This window comes from Dermochelys coriacea, chromosome 4 (assembly GCF_009764565.3).
Source record: "Dermochelys coriacea isolate rDerCor1 chromosome 4, rDerCor1.pri.v4, whole genome shotgun sequence".
Lineage (NCBI taxonomy): Eukaryota > Metazoa > Chordata > Testudines > Dermochelyidae > Dermochelys > Dermochelys coriacea.
In genome coordinates, this window is record NC_050071.1 from 20,117,467 (window position 1) to 20,131,398 (window position 13,932).

General features: G+C 39.3%; 1 protein-coding gene across 12 annotated transcripts in view; it reads left to right on the forward strand.

The window, feature by feature from the left end:
- PTPN13 (protein tyrosine phosphatase non-receptor type 13) overlaps nucleotides 1–13,932 on the forward strand; it is a 185,202-nt gene that overhangs the window by 114,885 nt on the left and 56,385 nt on the right. For 9 of the 12 annotated variants that reach the window (XM_038399848.2, XM_038399847.2, XM_038399851.2 and 6 more), the window contains 6 exons: nucleotides 8,034–8,256; nucleotides 10,513–10,587; nucleotides 10,689–10,863; nucleotides 12,102–12,255; nucleotides 12,401–12,539; nucleotides 13,099–13,251. In XM_038399848.2, coding sequence (XP_038255776.1) covers nucleotides 8,034–8,256; nucleotides 10,513–10,587; nucleotides 10,689–10,863; nucleotides 12,102–12,255; nucleotides 12,401–12,539; nucleotides 13,099–13,251 — 919 coding nt within the window. The remainder of the gene's footprint in view (nucleotides 1–8,033; nucleotides 8,257–10,512; nucleotides 10,588–10,688; nucleotides 10,864–12,101; nucleotides 12,256–12,400; nucleotides 12,540–13,098; nucleotides 13,252–13,932) is intronic. The other 3 variants (XM_038399849.2, XM_043513220.1, XM_043513222.1) reach the window with 1 other exon arrangement.

The window sequence follows — 13,932 nt, forward strand, 5'->3', positions numbered from 1 at the left end:
TGACAAAAGAGTGATCGCTCTGTGAAAAGTGTTCACCCGCAGATGATAGGGTGTTTTTGTCTTTTATCATTTTCCTGTGTGAGTTCATTCAAGAGCATATGTCTGGTTTCACCCACATAGTTGTTGGGGCATTTCATGCACTGAATGAGGTACCCCACATGTTGTGACAGACATCTTGAAAGGTATGTTGTGGGGGTGTTGATCATTATCTGCAGGTTTTGCATCTGTTGTTCTGGCAGGGTCTGGTGCCACTTTTGAGTTAATGTGTCCTGGTCAGAAGGGCACTTGTTTCTAATGATAAGCTTGAAAAGGTTGAGGGGTTGTTTGAAGGCCAGAAGAGGGGGCTCAGGAAAGATTTCTTTCAGGATGGGGTCCCCATCAGGTATGGGTTGTAGTTGTTTGCTGATACTCCCTATTGGTTCCATTGCGGGATAGTAGGTGACCATTAGGGGTGTGCGCTCAGAGAGGGTTTTACAGAAGTTGGTCCGGTAAAGGATATTACCTCACCTACCTTGTCTCTGTAATATCCTAGGAGCGACACAGCTACAACAATACTATCTACAACTATTTTTCCTGTCAGTTTTCTCATTAAAATGGCAAGTTATTGGTGTAAGTGAAAAAGCAGGTCCTACCTCATGTATCTTCTAGTTAGAGCATGTTGCAACATCTGCTATATACTTAAAGGTTATATAAGAGTTTCCATTCTGAAGTGCCATTTTTTTTCATTTGCTTAAAGCTTTCACAAACTTTCACCTTTCAGGCTTAAATTTTTCATGTCTCATCTCTGCCAGATGACAAATCACTCTGGAAAGTACAACCAAAAGTAGTTTCCATATTTTTGTATAGTAAGAGAGTGGGAAAAGACAGTTGTAATAACTCTTGGCCTCAACTGTTCAGGGTATATTGGTGGCAGGATCCTTGCCTCATTCTGTAAGATGTTTGTGAACACGTACGTATTAAGGTACAGCTTGCAAAGCAGTCCTGCCTCATCTCATGCAGAAAGGAAAAGTATACCTGGAAATGGAAGCCATTTCAGTGAATGTAGAAGGGCTCCTTGAAAGGACCAGAGAATCCCTCATGTCTAGGATGGTGTGCAGTGACTGAAGCAGAGAGCCACACATCGAACAGTGAGACTTTGTGCATTGTGCACCAAACACTCAGTGCCCTGACTGAGGCAGTGGTCCTATGGACAAATGGGTGATCATGTAATTAAAAATTGTCTTATCACACATGCCCAAAGGAGCAGAATTAAAGTTGCATGAACAATTTTAATTTTGACATTTCCAAACTTTTCAGTGTTTCATTTGACAACTATAATATTTTTACATGTTTCAGAGTAGCAGCCGTGGTGTTCTGTATTTGCAAAAAGAAAAGGAGTACTTGTGGCACCTTAGAGACTAACAAATACATTAGAGCATAAGCTTTCGTGAGCTACAGCTCACTTCATCGGATCTACTTGTGGCACCTTGTTAGTCTCTAAGGTGCCACAAGTACTCCTTTTATTTTTACATGTGTATTTTGTGTGAAATTATATTATTCTGTACAAAACTTTGTTTATTTGTGTGTGTATTAGTTGTGTAGGAGACGTTTTCAGGGAATTGAGTAGATACATATTGTGTTGCATGGCTGTATATACTTCATTTCAGAGTAGCAGCCGAGTTAGTCTGTATTCGCAAAAAGAAAAGGAGTACTTGTGGCACCTTAGAGACTAACAAATTTATTAGAGCATAAGCTTTCGTGAGCTACAGCTCACTTCATCTTCAGTGCATCCGATGAAGTGAGCTGTAGCTCATGAAAGCTTATGCTCTAATAAATTTGTTAGTCTCTAAGGTGCCACAAGTACTCCTTTTCTTTTTGTATATACTTGCACACACATACAAGTGTATATAATGTACAGATGTGTACACAAACAGTAGGTGTGTAGAATGTATTAGGGATCTGGTTCTTCTTTGATGTAGGAGATTTTTGGCCAGTTCATGAGTTTTTAAGGCAAGTTTTATAGTAATCTGCTACGGATTCCTGTTTCGTGGAGTCCCATTGGAAAATAGTGTTGTATGTTTCTATTGTGTCTTTTCTTATTCTAACTCCAAATCAAAAGAGACTTTTCTACCAGAGTAAATGGGAAAAAGGAGACTATTTTCTACACAAAGAGTAATCTTATAACTTTCTACATTTCCTTTACCATCATTTTCCCTATTTGACTACTTCTGTTGCTGCTGCTAAATCCTGTGAGAATTACCATTGAAATGATGGTAAAGTCACAGATTGGGCATTATGACTGAACTGCAGGATAAAGCAGCAGTAGTAGATAGGCAGTGAGCGAGGGTGAGATCTTTTGCTTTTGTTTACAACAAGGCATTTAGGATATGGTAGAGAATATGCGATATGAAAGTGACTCAGACTGTTGAAGTGCTGCCGATTTTACCAGTGAGAGTCCTTCTTTAAGCCAGTGAGAACATGCTTTCTCTTAGTTCACCTTATTGTCTTGCTTTCCTTTGTATATATTTTTTAAGTTTAGTAAATTTAATGGTAGTAATTTGTATTATGTGAAATCTAGAGGGAAAAATATTGTTTTGAAAATGCAAATCATTTGCTTTGCTTAGAGTTGAGCTCTGCAAAGTTCAGAGCTGTTCTGATCTTACTCCAAGGTTCAGTGATATTTGGATCCCGAGTTTGTTTAGGCCTGTCTCTCCACTTTTGTTTAAAGTGCCATTTTGCTCTGTAAAATTACTCAAAAATGGCAATATGTGGGCTACCATGTTTATTGTTTTTATTGATTTGCATAATAAGCTTGCTCTCTTCCCAAGATCAGACATGGCTTTTCTAACTGTCAGCCCAGCAAATGCATCTGAGGTCTGAAAGTCAAACTGGATTCTTAAAGTATAAAGATTTTGAAATCACACTTTGCTCTCAATTATAACTTAGAAGTCCCACTGAAAACAGCGGAGTTGTACAGATATAACCCAGCGCAGAATTTGATCTTGAGTAGAAGCTTCGTTAACATTACTATTGATTGTATGAGGCAGAATAGAAAAGTTCACTCTCCAATAGATGTATGGACTTTGCAGTGTTTACAAGTGTAAAAATAGCTATAATTTCTTATTGACATTGAAGCGAGCTCTTACTTGTGCTCAGAGAGCTCAGAGAGCAGATCTGTGAAGTAAGAAGATGCCATTTTTACAAAAACACTTCTCAGAGTTCAGATGCACTTTCTCGTATTATGGAAATTTGCAGCTACTGAAGTACATTTCAGTGCCACAAAAAAACCCCCACACCTCTAAAGAGAGCAGACTGCCAGGTTTTAATTTTTTCAAATTACTGTTCCCTGCTTGGGGTTGTAAATCAACACTGCCCTATTCATCCATCCGCAAAAAATGCCCAGTTGGCTGGAATCTTGCATGTATTTGTTAGTTCTGTCCTGTGAGTTCAGGATACTATGAAGTGTATATGAGTTACTATGGCATAGTGTCAAGCTTCAGAGGGGTAGCCGTGTTAGTCTGGATCTGTAAAAGCGGCAAACAGTCCTGTGGCATCTTATAGACTAACAGACGTATTGGAGCATGAGCTTTCGTGGGTGAATACCTACTTTGTTGGATCCGATGAAGTGGGTATTCACCCACGAAAGCTCATGCTCCAATACATCTGTTAGTCTATAAGGTGCCACAGGACTCTTTGCCGCTATGGCATAGTGGTCCCTTTAGCATTTGATGGCACATTTCTTTGTTTTCTTTGACACTGTTCAAAGATCATCTTTATACAAACACAAATCTCTGTATCTTGTTCATAAAATTCACTGCCCTCGTAGAATGCCCTTGGGGCAGCCTGCTTAATTATCCTTGCAACAACCATTATAAAAGAGCAGGTTTGTAATAGATGCAAAACTTGGGACAATAGAAATATATAGATTGTTTCAGAGGATTGGTAAAGTTGTTCAGAATCTTCAGCCTATCAGAAGTGTGCTGTTCACAATGGCCGGTCTAGTAATGAGCTAGCAGAAACAATAGACATTTCAATTGCTTAAGAATATTTTTAATCTTTTTTGTATTCTGTGATGGGTATTGCTAGTGTCATCTGTCTAAGCCTCTTGGAACGCTGTCAGTACCATAGCAATGTATATTCTTCCTTTGTGTCTATTTTCCTCTTTTCTTCTTCCTTTTCTTTCCCCCTCTTTATTTCTTCTTCCTTTCTTTTTCAGGGGCAGCAGCCGATACGGATCTACTTCCTCTCCCAATGCTGTCTTTCCTTTCCAAGTAGCTGATAGGTTTCCATTTCCAGCTCTTATCCCTCTCAGTATGTCCTATCTCAATCAGTTCTTCTCTTGATCCTTCTGCTGCACTGTTCATTACATAAGGCCTAATTCATCCCTTCCCCCAGCTTCCTTCTCTGATCCAATTCCTGGTAATTTCTTGGTAAGTACATTGGGTAATGAATTAACTCATTTCCCACTGTTATAGGAATTAATCTGCCACTTGACTTGTCATCCACCAGCACTCTTAATAAGTAACTCATTGAAATCTGACCAGCTCAGAGACCAAGAAACTCAGGGTTGTGGCTGAAAATCCAGGTTGACATTGTGGCCCTAGGCCATGGGGATGCACAATGTTGTGGTGCAGCAGGGGATTTTTGATACAGTAATAATATTTGGCCCTTGCAAAGAGCTGTACATCTCAAAGTTCTTTACAAAAGTTAGTCAGCGGCAGGAATATTCTCCATTTAATGGAAGGGAAAATGGGCTCCCATTCTGGTGACCTATCTGCTGAATCATGCTGGCTCCATATGTAAATCATTGCATAGAGTCCTCAATTTGTAGCTCATTTATCTTAACAGTTAAATCAGCTGCATCTGTGCAGATGTTGCATTTTCCCAATATGCCTCCAAGCTTTAAATGTAAAAAGCAAACAAACCCTTAATAAAAATGTGGTGGATCTGCTTAAGTGTATTATGCATTGGCTGTACCTCAAAAATAAATGAATATATAGGTATATTTTTTTTCAAATAATAGAATTGAATACCATAGTGTAGATATATTATTAAAAAGTCATTTTTGAATTTCCAGGGCAAACAATTTCTGATATAGCCCGTTGAAACTTCTCATATTTTTGAATCCCACTTGTTAACTCTGAGATACTCATGTTCCAAATGTGGCTTATCTCAGCCAAAGCCCAACCTTTAACCTTGATCCTATCCAGGCTTATATACATGCTTAACTTTTGTCCACTGTGAATAATTCCACAGCAGAAATGGGAACTACTTTAATAGTTTCACAGCAGGAGACTACTTTGTATGTAAAGATAAGCATGTATGTAACTCTTTGTGGGACTGAAACCTTATCTCATTACTTGATCCTGCATGAACATTCACTTGGGTCTGCTGTAGGATGGAGCAAAGTGGAGATGTGAGAGGGGAAACAATATAATAGAAGCTGCAGATTAGGTGATTAAGTAAATAGCTTTTTCTGTAAATAGTCTACTTTTCACCCAAGCCTCCATTTAAAGAAACATACTAGTATCTTAAGCAATTTGTTGGCATGCTTGCTACTCAAAAATGACTGAATTTGCTTTTGATTGTTTAAATCCCTCCTGTTGTGAGAATTTTCTATGCCAGTTAATGTCCAAAGTGAAGCAGATTTAACAGAATATCCTGATTTTATGTAGACATAGTTGCCCTATTCTTAGCATTTTATTCATTAGAATCACTGTTATGGAAAAGTGTGTACACACACACACACTTTTCCATAACAGTGATTTTAATGAATAAAATGCTAAGAATAGGGCAACTCTGTGTGTATGTATGTATGTATTTACATCTCCGAAACCACTCACTCAAATTAACGTCAATAATTGCACCATCTGCTTAGCTGGTTTTATCTCTTCTAAATATGTCTGCTTTTTAGATCTAACAATTTCTTCAGTCTAAATATATACAACAATATTCTTTTCTTGCCTTAGAAGGCTGTAAATCAGATTTTAATCTGAAAGACTGTATTTTTATGATATTTGTTTACTCTTGATAGTAATAAATAATAATGGAAAACCTTAACTACAGTTCACAAAGGTGTAATAATCTGAATTTATAATTCGTTGTGGTATGTAACTATTAAGATGATTTATTTCTATGATACCCATCACCCTAGTATTTCGTCACAATTGACATGCATGTAGAAGTACCAATAATGTCTTTTAGAAGTATACAAAGCTCTCTAACCTCTTCCATCCCTTCAAATTTAAAGATGATTCTCAAAGATTAAAAAAAAATTGTGAGCATGCATTTTATTTCCTTTATGAGGTGTAAAGATGGCCTGAGGAGGAGAGAGTGAGCGAGTGTGGGTATTTTTGGGGTGTGTTTCTTTGGGTCCCACCCCCCCTTTTTCATATGTGTTTAACATCAGGAACGTCAGGTCTTGGCTTCCCTGTTTTTGCTAGGGACTGCTTGCGGGACTGGAAAATGAGTGAAATTATGACATCCAAGAGATTGGTTGGTGCCCCGGCAAGAGCATTATGAGGCAATGTGCCTGAGGGAGCTCTCCTGGGGTATGTCTACAGCGCAGATGTAAGGTGTAATTGTAGTACAAGTAGTTAAACCAGTGTTCGCTTTAATCTAGCTAGCATGAGTGAGATAGCAGAGAAGATGCAGCGGCATGGGCCAGCAACCCAGGTATATACACAGGGTCCCCGGCTTGTACTGGGGCAGCCAATCAGTGCTGAAACCTCTGCTATTGTATCTTCACTACTATTATTACCTGTGCTAGCTAGATTTGTCTACCTGCACTACAATTACACCTTAATTTTCAATGTAGACATGCCTTTGGAGGGAAATGCTCCAGTGTGCCCTGCCCCATTCATGGGCACCCAGACAGGGACCAGTTCCAGCAGACTTCTTATCTGCTACAGGACTTGCCCTTCACAGCAGAGGGAGCAGGTGGGGTACTTTTCACCAATGGAAATGTCCTGGCTGTGGTTCCCAAGGATATATACCACACACATTTGATTCCTTCTGAATAAGCAGCCTGCAAAAGAGAAGAAATCAAGTATATTTGTGCCCTTTTTTGATGTATAAAGAAGTCTTGAAAATAGCTTTTGCACAAAAAAGGATATTTTTCCTTCGTGCAATGACTTTGTTCTTGTTTTGTTTTGGTTTTGGGTGATTTGGGGTTTGTTTTTGTTTTTTGACTGAAGAAAAGTCATTCTTTCCTCTTTTTCTTAGCAGGCTCCTTGGATGGCTAGAGTACTTGATTCAGAGCTTTCTCTACCCTCAAATGATAGGCGGGAGGCATTGAGTCGTTCACAAATACCACTTCGGAGAAATGTCCGGCTCCCCCCCCCCCCCCCAGCAGAGTCTTTGTTATATAGACATTATCAAAAGCCAGCAAAAGGGCAAGATTGACTTTCTGGATTTTAAAAGACAAGATATCTCTTTCCAGCAGAGTGATAAAGTTAAAATGCAACATTTTACAGGAATCTGGATGCCGAATGTTTTAAACTGTATCTGATTCAGGCAAAGATGTTTTGTCTTTGTCCCATCTAAGTAATTAATAGAGATTTGCTACAGCAATATAGTTGAAAGCATTATGTAAGCCTGTTAAATGTCATCTAGTTTATGCATTCCGGTTACTTTCAAATGCCAGATTTTAAAGTATACTTATCCACTCCTCTTGCTGGAAAAGAGAAGTCTGATCTTTATCAGAACACTTTAGTTTTTTTTTTTCCAGCTATAGAGTTGTTTTTTTGGTGGCATTGTTTTTGGTAGAGAGACTGCAATTGCACATTTATTGCCATACAATAAATGACAGTGATGGAAACTTGAAGTATTGCTGGTATTTTCCATACTAATTTATTGCTGTAGGCTGATTCGGTCCAGGAATATTCTGCCTTAACGCCTCAGTTGCTGAAAAAATAAATGTCCCAAAAAAATAATTACACTAGAATTCCTGCTTTGTCTGGTCTAGGTTCTTACTCTCTACCCATCACCATGGTGTCTTAGTGCTTAACTGTATTTTAATCATAACTGTATCTTTTTCCTCCCCTCCAACTAAGTAGGCAGTATGAAGCAGCACCTGAAGGCAACCTGATAAGCCAAGAAATAATGTTAAAGCGTCAAGAAGAGGAAATGATACAGCTGCAGGCTAGAATGGCTCTTAGGCAGTCTCGACTAAGCCTCTACCCAGGAGACCTGGGTAGGACGTCAATGCTGGACATCACTAGAGACCCTCTTAGAGAGATAGCGTTGGAAACAGCCATGACCCAAAGAAAACTGAGGGTAACATTTTAACACATTTGCACTCTTAATATTAATTTTGGTGGAGCATTGCCTCAACTTATTTTAAAGACTGAAATTCAAGTCTATTGTGTTTAGAGTTCCAAAGTCACTTCTGTTTGTCCAGAATCAAAGCTGCCATTCACAAAATAAATATAAAGATGGCTGGTTTTTCTGATTGGAAAGAAAGCCCTTATGTAAGCTGGAACTTCTAATGCCTTGTGGATTCTGTACCCATGCATCCTAAAACAGTATCAAGAGACCTGTTTAGCTTAATGGGATGTTAAGTTAGAAAACAAATCTTCACCACTTAAATGTCACAGCTGTTAAACACTTCACTGCCAAATAGCAGTACAAGCAATTTATTAGGTGTTGTTCATTTCTACTATCCTGATATGCTCTGCATTTTTCATATCATTTTTATGGGCTTTTCCATATGCTATGTGTTCGAACAGCACAGAGATCATTAAGCAAACAACTTAAGACAACTGTTTCTGGCTTTGACACCAGTAGGCGTCTCAGCCTTGCCAATCTTAATAACTCTTCCTTCCCTTGGTGCCCTATCCCACTTCCCCCAGCCAGTTATAATTCATTATTTATAACAGTGAGAAATGCTTCTTTCCATTCAAACTCTCTGGATGCTGGAATTAAATGGGTGCCACTTCCTGTTGGGTTCTGGAATCCATTTTCTCTGTTGGTTCTCCAGTCACCTGTTAATTGAATCTCATCTTCACCCCATACATGCTTCTCTCGCTCACCCTCGTCATTCTGTAGATTCTCATTTCCCCCAACAGGCCCAGCAGATCTTTTCCCCTGTCCCTCACCAGGCCAGGGAGGAGGATCTGAAAGCAACAGCAACTTCTCCCCTTATAACAGGGTTTGGTTCTCTCTATCCCCAGCAGGTTGTAGGAGGGGCCTACCAAGGTGAAGAGGGGCCTGGGGGATTCTGCTGGCCTCTTGGCAGCCATAGGCCAGCCCACCACTGAGTCCCTGTACAAGTTTCTCTTTCTACTCCTGAGCTCAGGCCCTTCCCCTCCCATCTTGAAATGTAGGCAGGGTCTGAGGGTTGGAAGAGAGGAGGAGACTCAGACATGCAAATAGTGTGTCTCATGCTAGGAGGAGTCAGTCTGAGGCCCTCTGCTACTGCGGGCCCTGAACTGTATCAACTTAAAAAAATAAAACTACTCTCAGGCCATCCCAGCTCCTGTTCATGATCCAGGGTAATGTCCCCTCCATGTCTCTCTTTTTGACCCACAGCACTTTGCCAAGTCATTCATCTAGGATCTAAACTGCACACATTCTCTGCTTTTCTAAATGAGCTACCATGTAGGCATTTGTATTAAATACTTCTAGAGAATATTGTATGTTAGCAGGTAAAACCTCAGGCCTCCAGGTATTTCATCCCCCCCCTCCAAAAAAAAAAAAAAAAAAAGACAAATTCTTGTGTGACTTCCTAAAGAGAACAGGAAAGTAGGCATATTCTAGAAATAGTGAAGTTAACTAGTGTTCTCCTTTAGTACCTACTTGGACTGAGAACTTTGTGCAGCTTTGAACTCAGGTAAAGTTATTTAGTTTACTTAACTATAAGCAGGATTCTGTTACGTTTTTGAAACTCCTACAATGATGGCACTTATATCTCAGTCCTACAGGCTGGTCTGCACAAGGTAGATCTTTGAGTGCATGCAGAGCCTCATTCACTTCAGTGAGGATTCACTCTGGCACAGGGGTCAACCAGAACAGCATTGAATTAGATGCTTAGATTACATCAGGGTTTTTTGTTAGCTCATGAGTCTGCGAGTGTAGTTTGTTCAGTTTTTTTAGTCTAACTAAAGAATGGTTTAATAGAACTAAGCCTATGAATGGTGTGCGTCACTGGTGGAATGGAACTGTTGAAGTTTTTAACAGTGTCAGTGAATGTCAGGTTCCCAAACATCTGGGACATCAGGCATGGCCATCTGAAGATGATATGACAGCAATTTCACTCTTGTGCATAGGAATAAATTAGCTATGTGTAATATTGAAATATATAAATAATGTTGTGCAGGAAATATTTTTGTCATAGCACTCAACGTAACTTCGGCCACACTGACATAGTTGAATTCTTCCAAGTAACCAGGCTGCTGGAAACAATTCCCATACATGTCTGGGTTTAAATCAGTGCTCATTTCAACTTTCCAGTTCACCTTTTAAGAATTCATTACTTCTCAGTCTGTGGCTGTAGAAGCACAATAAGTTAATTCAGACTTCTGTGATTTGCAGAATTTCTTTGGCCCCGAGTTTGTGAAAATGACCATTGAGCCATTCATCTCCTTGGATCTACCAAAGTCAATCTTGGTAAGAAATTCAGCAGTAAGTTGTAGTAGGAATATATTAAGCTATTAATACATCTTTATGACACATGTGACTGGTCTGATACTTTCTTTCACAAAATACAGACTAAGAAAGGGAAGAACGAGGATACCAGGCGGAAAGTAAACATAATGCTTTTAAGTGGGCAGAAGCTGGAGCTGACCTGTGATACTAAAACTATTTGCAAAGATGTTTTTGATATGGTGGTAGCCCATGTTGGTTTAGTGGAGCATCACTTGTTTGGCTTGGCTAGCCTAAAAGGTAAGAATGATGTTTTAATTGGGGAGGTGTAAAGTTACAAGACTTAGCTAAATATGCTGTGTTGGAGACAGGCAAAGGAAGATTTAGGATTTGCAGATGGGAGACCAGAGCAATCATTTATGATCAATCCATTGATTTAGGGTCAGGCTCTGCCACCCTTACCTTGCTCCATGAACAGATCCATTTGCTTAAATTTGGATGGTATTATTCCACCTGAATAACAGTAAGAGAATCAGGGTGGCCCTTTATCTTTGTTACTTGGCATTTTCTTCCCTTCTCCAAGTTGTCTTTCACTTTGTATGTTTCTGGTCAACAGGGACCTCTTGGAGATGGCTTTGGGTCTGATCAAAATGCTGTATTACAAAATGCTTCTACTAACATTACTCTTTCTGAGCAGAATCTTACTATGCAAGTATTCCTGCTGAGATCAGTAGGGCTACTTTTGCAGAGAGGTATTAGTCAATATATGGGTGGCGGCACTGAGCCTTTAGTGATTCAGCATAAGAGCTGGTCAAAATTTTCCAGCAGAAGATATTTCCACGGGAAAATGCTGATCCAGAAAATTGATTTTGCCAAAATTGACAGAAATCTGTCAGGTTTTCAAGGGACTTCTAGGCTTCTGTTTCCCCACCTTGTGGACTGGTTCCAAATAGCTTGGTGAGCCTGGAAAACATGTAGAGAAAGTAGAAGTGAAATATTGTTTAGACTTTTTCAAACTGAAATTTTGGAATTCCCGTTCTGTGGAATGCTCATTCAGAATGATTATTTTAATTTTTGGAATTTCCCACAGAACAGGAATTCAGGGTTCCAACCAGTCCTATTCAGTATGTTAAGGTTTTTACTTACCATAGTCTCTTCCATACATTTAAGTTCTAGGGAGCAAACTGAAATTTTCTAGTGCCTAGCAGGGGTGTTGGGTTTGGTAATGTCATTTTCTGACCACAAGAAAATGGATTAAGACCTCCAAACTCATTTCATGTAGGCCACCAAATAGCCATCACGAATAGAAATAGTTTGTCTCTACATCCTGGGTTAAGTTTTAAATGGTGAAAGACTTTTTATCCTTACTAACCACTGAGCCATTCATTCAGCTCATTTTGTTGTGCATTATAATTCTCTGCTAGCTTATAGAATATTAACCATCAAGAATAAACTGCAGAATTGTAAAGCTGATCTTAATTCTGCAGCCAGAGAAAGTGTCTGTTTATGAAAATGCTTTCCTCTCACCCATGTTACAGACAATGAATTTTTCTTTGTTGATCCTGACTTAAAACTAACTAAAGTTGCTCCGGAAGGATGGAAAGAGGAACCTAAGAAAAAGAGCAAAGCCACAATCAACTTCACCTTGTTCTTTCGTGTTAAGTTTTTCGTGGATGATGTCAGCCTTATACAGTGAGTAGCCGAACATTATTTTATCATCATCCTCTTAATTGGGTCCTTCCCCATATTTAATTTCCTCCCACCTCCTCAGGTTATATGTGCACACTGTTAGAAGCATTGCTGAAAGGACCAATATTGTGTGTTGTTTTTCCCCCAGGCACATTCTGACATATCACCAGTATTATCTACAGCTACGGAAAGATCTCCTGGAGGAAAGGATGCACTGTGATGACGAGACAGCTTTACTGCTGGCATCTCTGGCCCTCCAGGCTGAGTATGGAGATTACCAGGCTGAGGTAGGATGTACGTTCATCTATAGACAACTGCTAGTTGTGCTATTGAATTACTGCAGCTGCTCTGTGGTATAGATCAGGGCTGAATATGTTCCAGTTCTTTGGGAGTTCAATTGATCTGCTGTTTGTAGTTGTTATGCTGTTTGAAGTCTAGTGAAGAGGACACAGATGTGCTTTCATGTAGAGATGCGCCTCAGCCATAGAATTTCAGGTCTGAATGTTGAACCTCTGCCGTAGAATTCAGATCTGGATCTGGATGTTGAGTCCGTTGTCCCTTTCAATATTTGTGGGTGTTTGGATCCAGCAATGTAGTTTGGCCATTTCATGGATCCAGCAATGTAGTTGGCTCAGACCCAATGTCTTTGTGATAGTAGAATAGCGAGAAGGGCCAAAAATGAAATTTAGCTCAGCTCTGGGTTCAGAGTCTGAGCTCCTTTCCCCAACTCAGTCTGAAAGTTCAGATCCAGGATTTTAGCTGAAGCCCATCTTTACACACAGACACAAATACAAAAGATGGTTGTTTGTAATAACATATGAAGAATAAAAATGCTTCTCTTTATAGGTGCATGGCATGTCCTATTTTAGACTAGAACATTACCTACCAGCTAGAGTGATGGAGAAACTAGACCTATCCTACGTCAAAGAGGAGCTGCCCAAGTTGCATAGCACTTATGTGGGTGCTTCTGAAAAAGAAACAGAGATAGAATTTTTGAAGGTAAGTCATAACAGTTCTTGAGTTATCCTGTGTTCATGTGAGATTCCCTGTACAAGGAGCATGGGATAGATAAAAAGCCTGGAATTGAAATGGAGAACAAAAGAAAATAGTTAGTCTTCTAAAATAGCATTGGCAAGAGGCAAAAGTTAAGAGGATCCACTTAAAAGATACAATTATTAAAAGTGAGGAAAGGAAATTATACATGACGGAGAAAAGCCTTTAATATTCTTCCTTCAGCTGTTTCACTGGGTGCATTACTAAAATGTCATCAGATATTAAAGAATCTGATCATCGTACGATTATAAAGGAAACTTAGTTTATATATTTCCCCCCTCTGAAATCACCTTTTGTCCTAATTTGTTGACTAAAGGTATCCCAGATCGTGATACCGCAAATAACCAAAGTCTTATTGTAACTCGTACTGTCAACGTCTAGGATATGCTAGAGTATGGTGTCTTTCAGGACACCTTCAGTGAAGCAGGGAGCACTGAAAATATTTCATAGGCATTTAACTCCAATTTTTTTCTTTCCTTTCCTTTGCAGATCACCTTTAAGATAGCTAGTATATATTAACATACACATTCATCTGTTTTTGGCAGATGATAGATTGAATTTAGCCAACTGCCGATTTTATGATACTTTACAAAGGAAACAATTTTGGAAACTTAACTACGCAGTTTG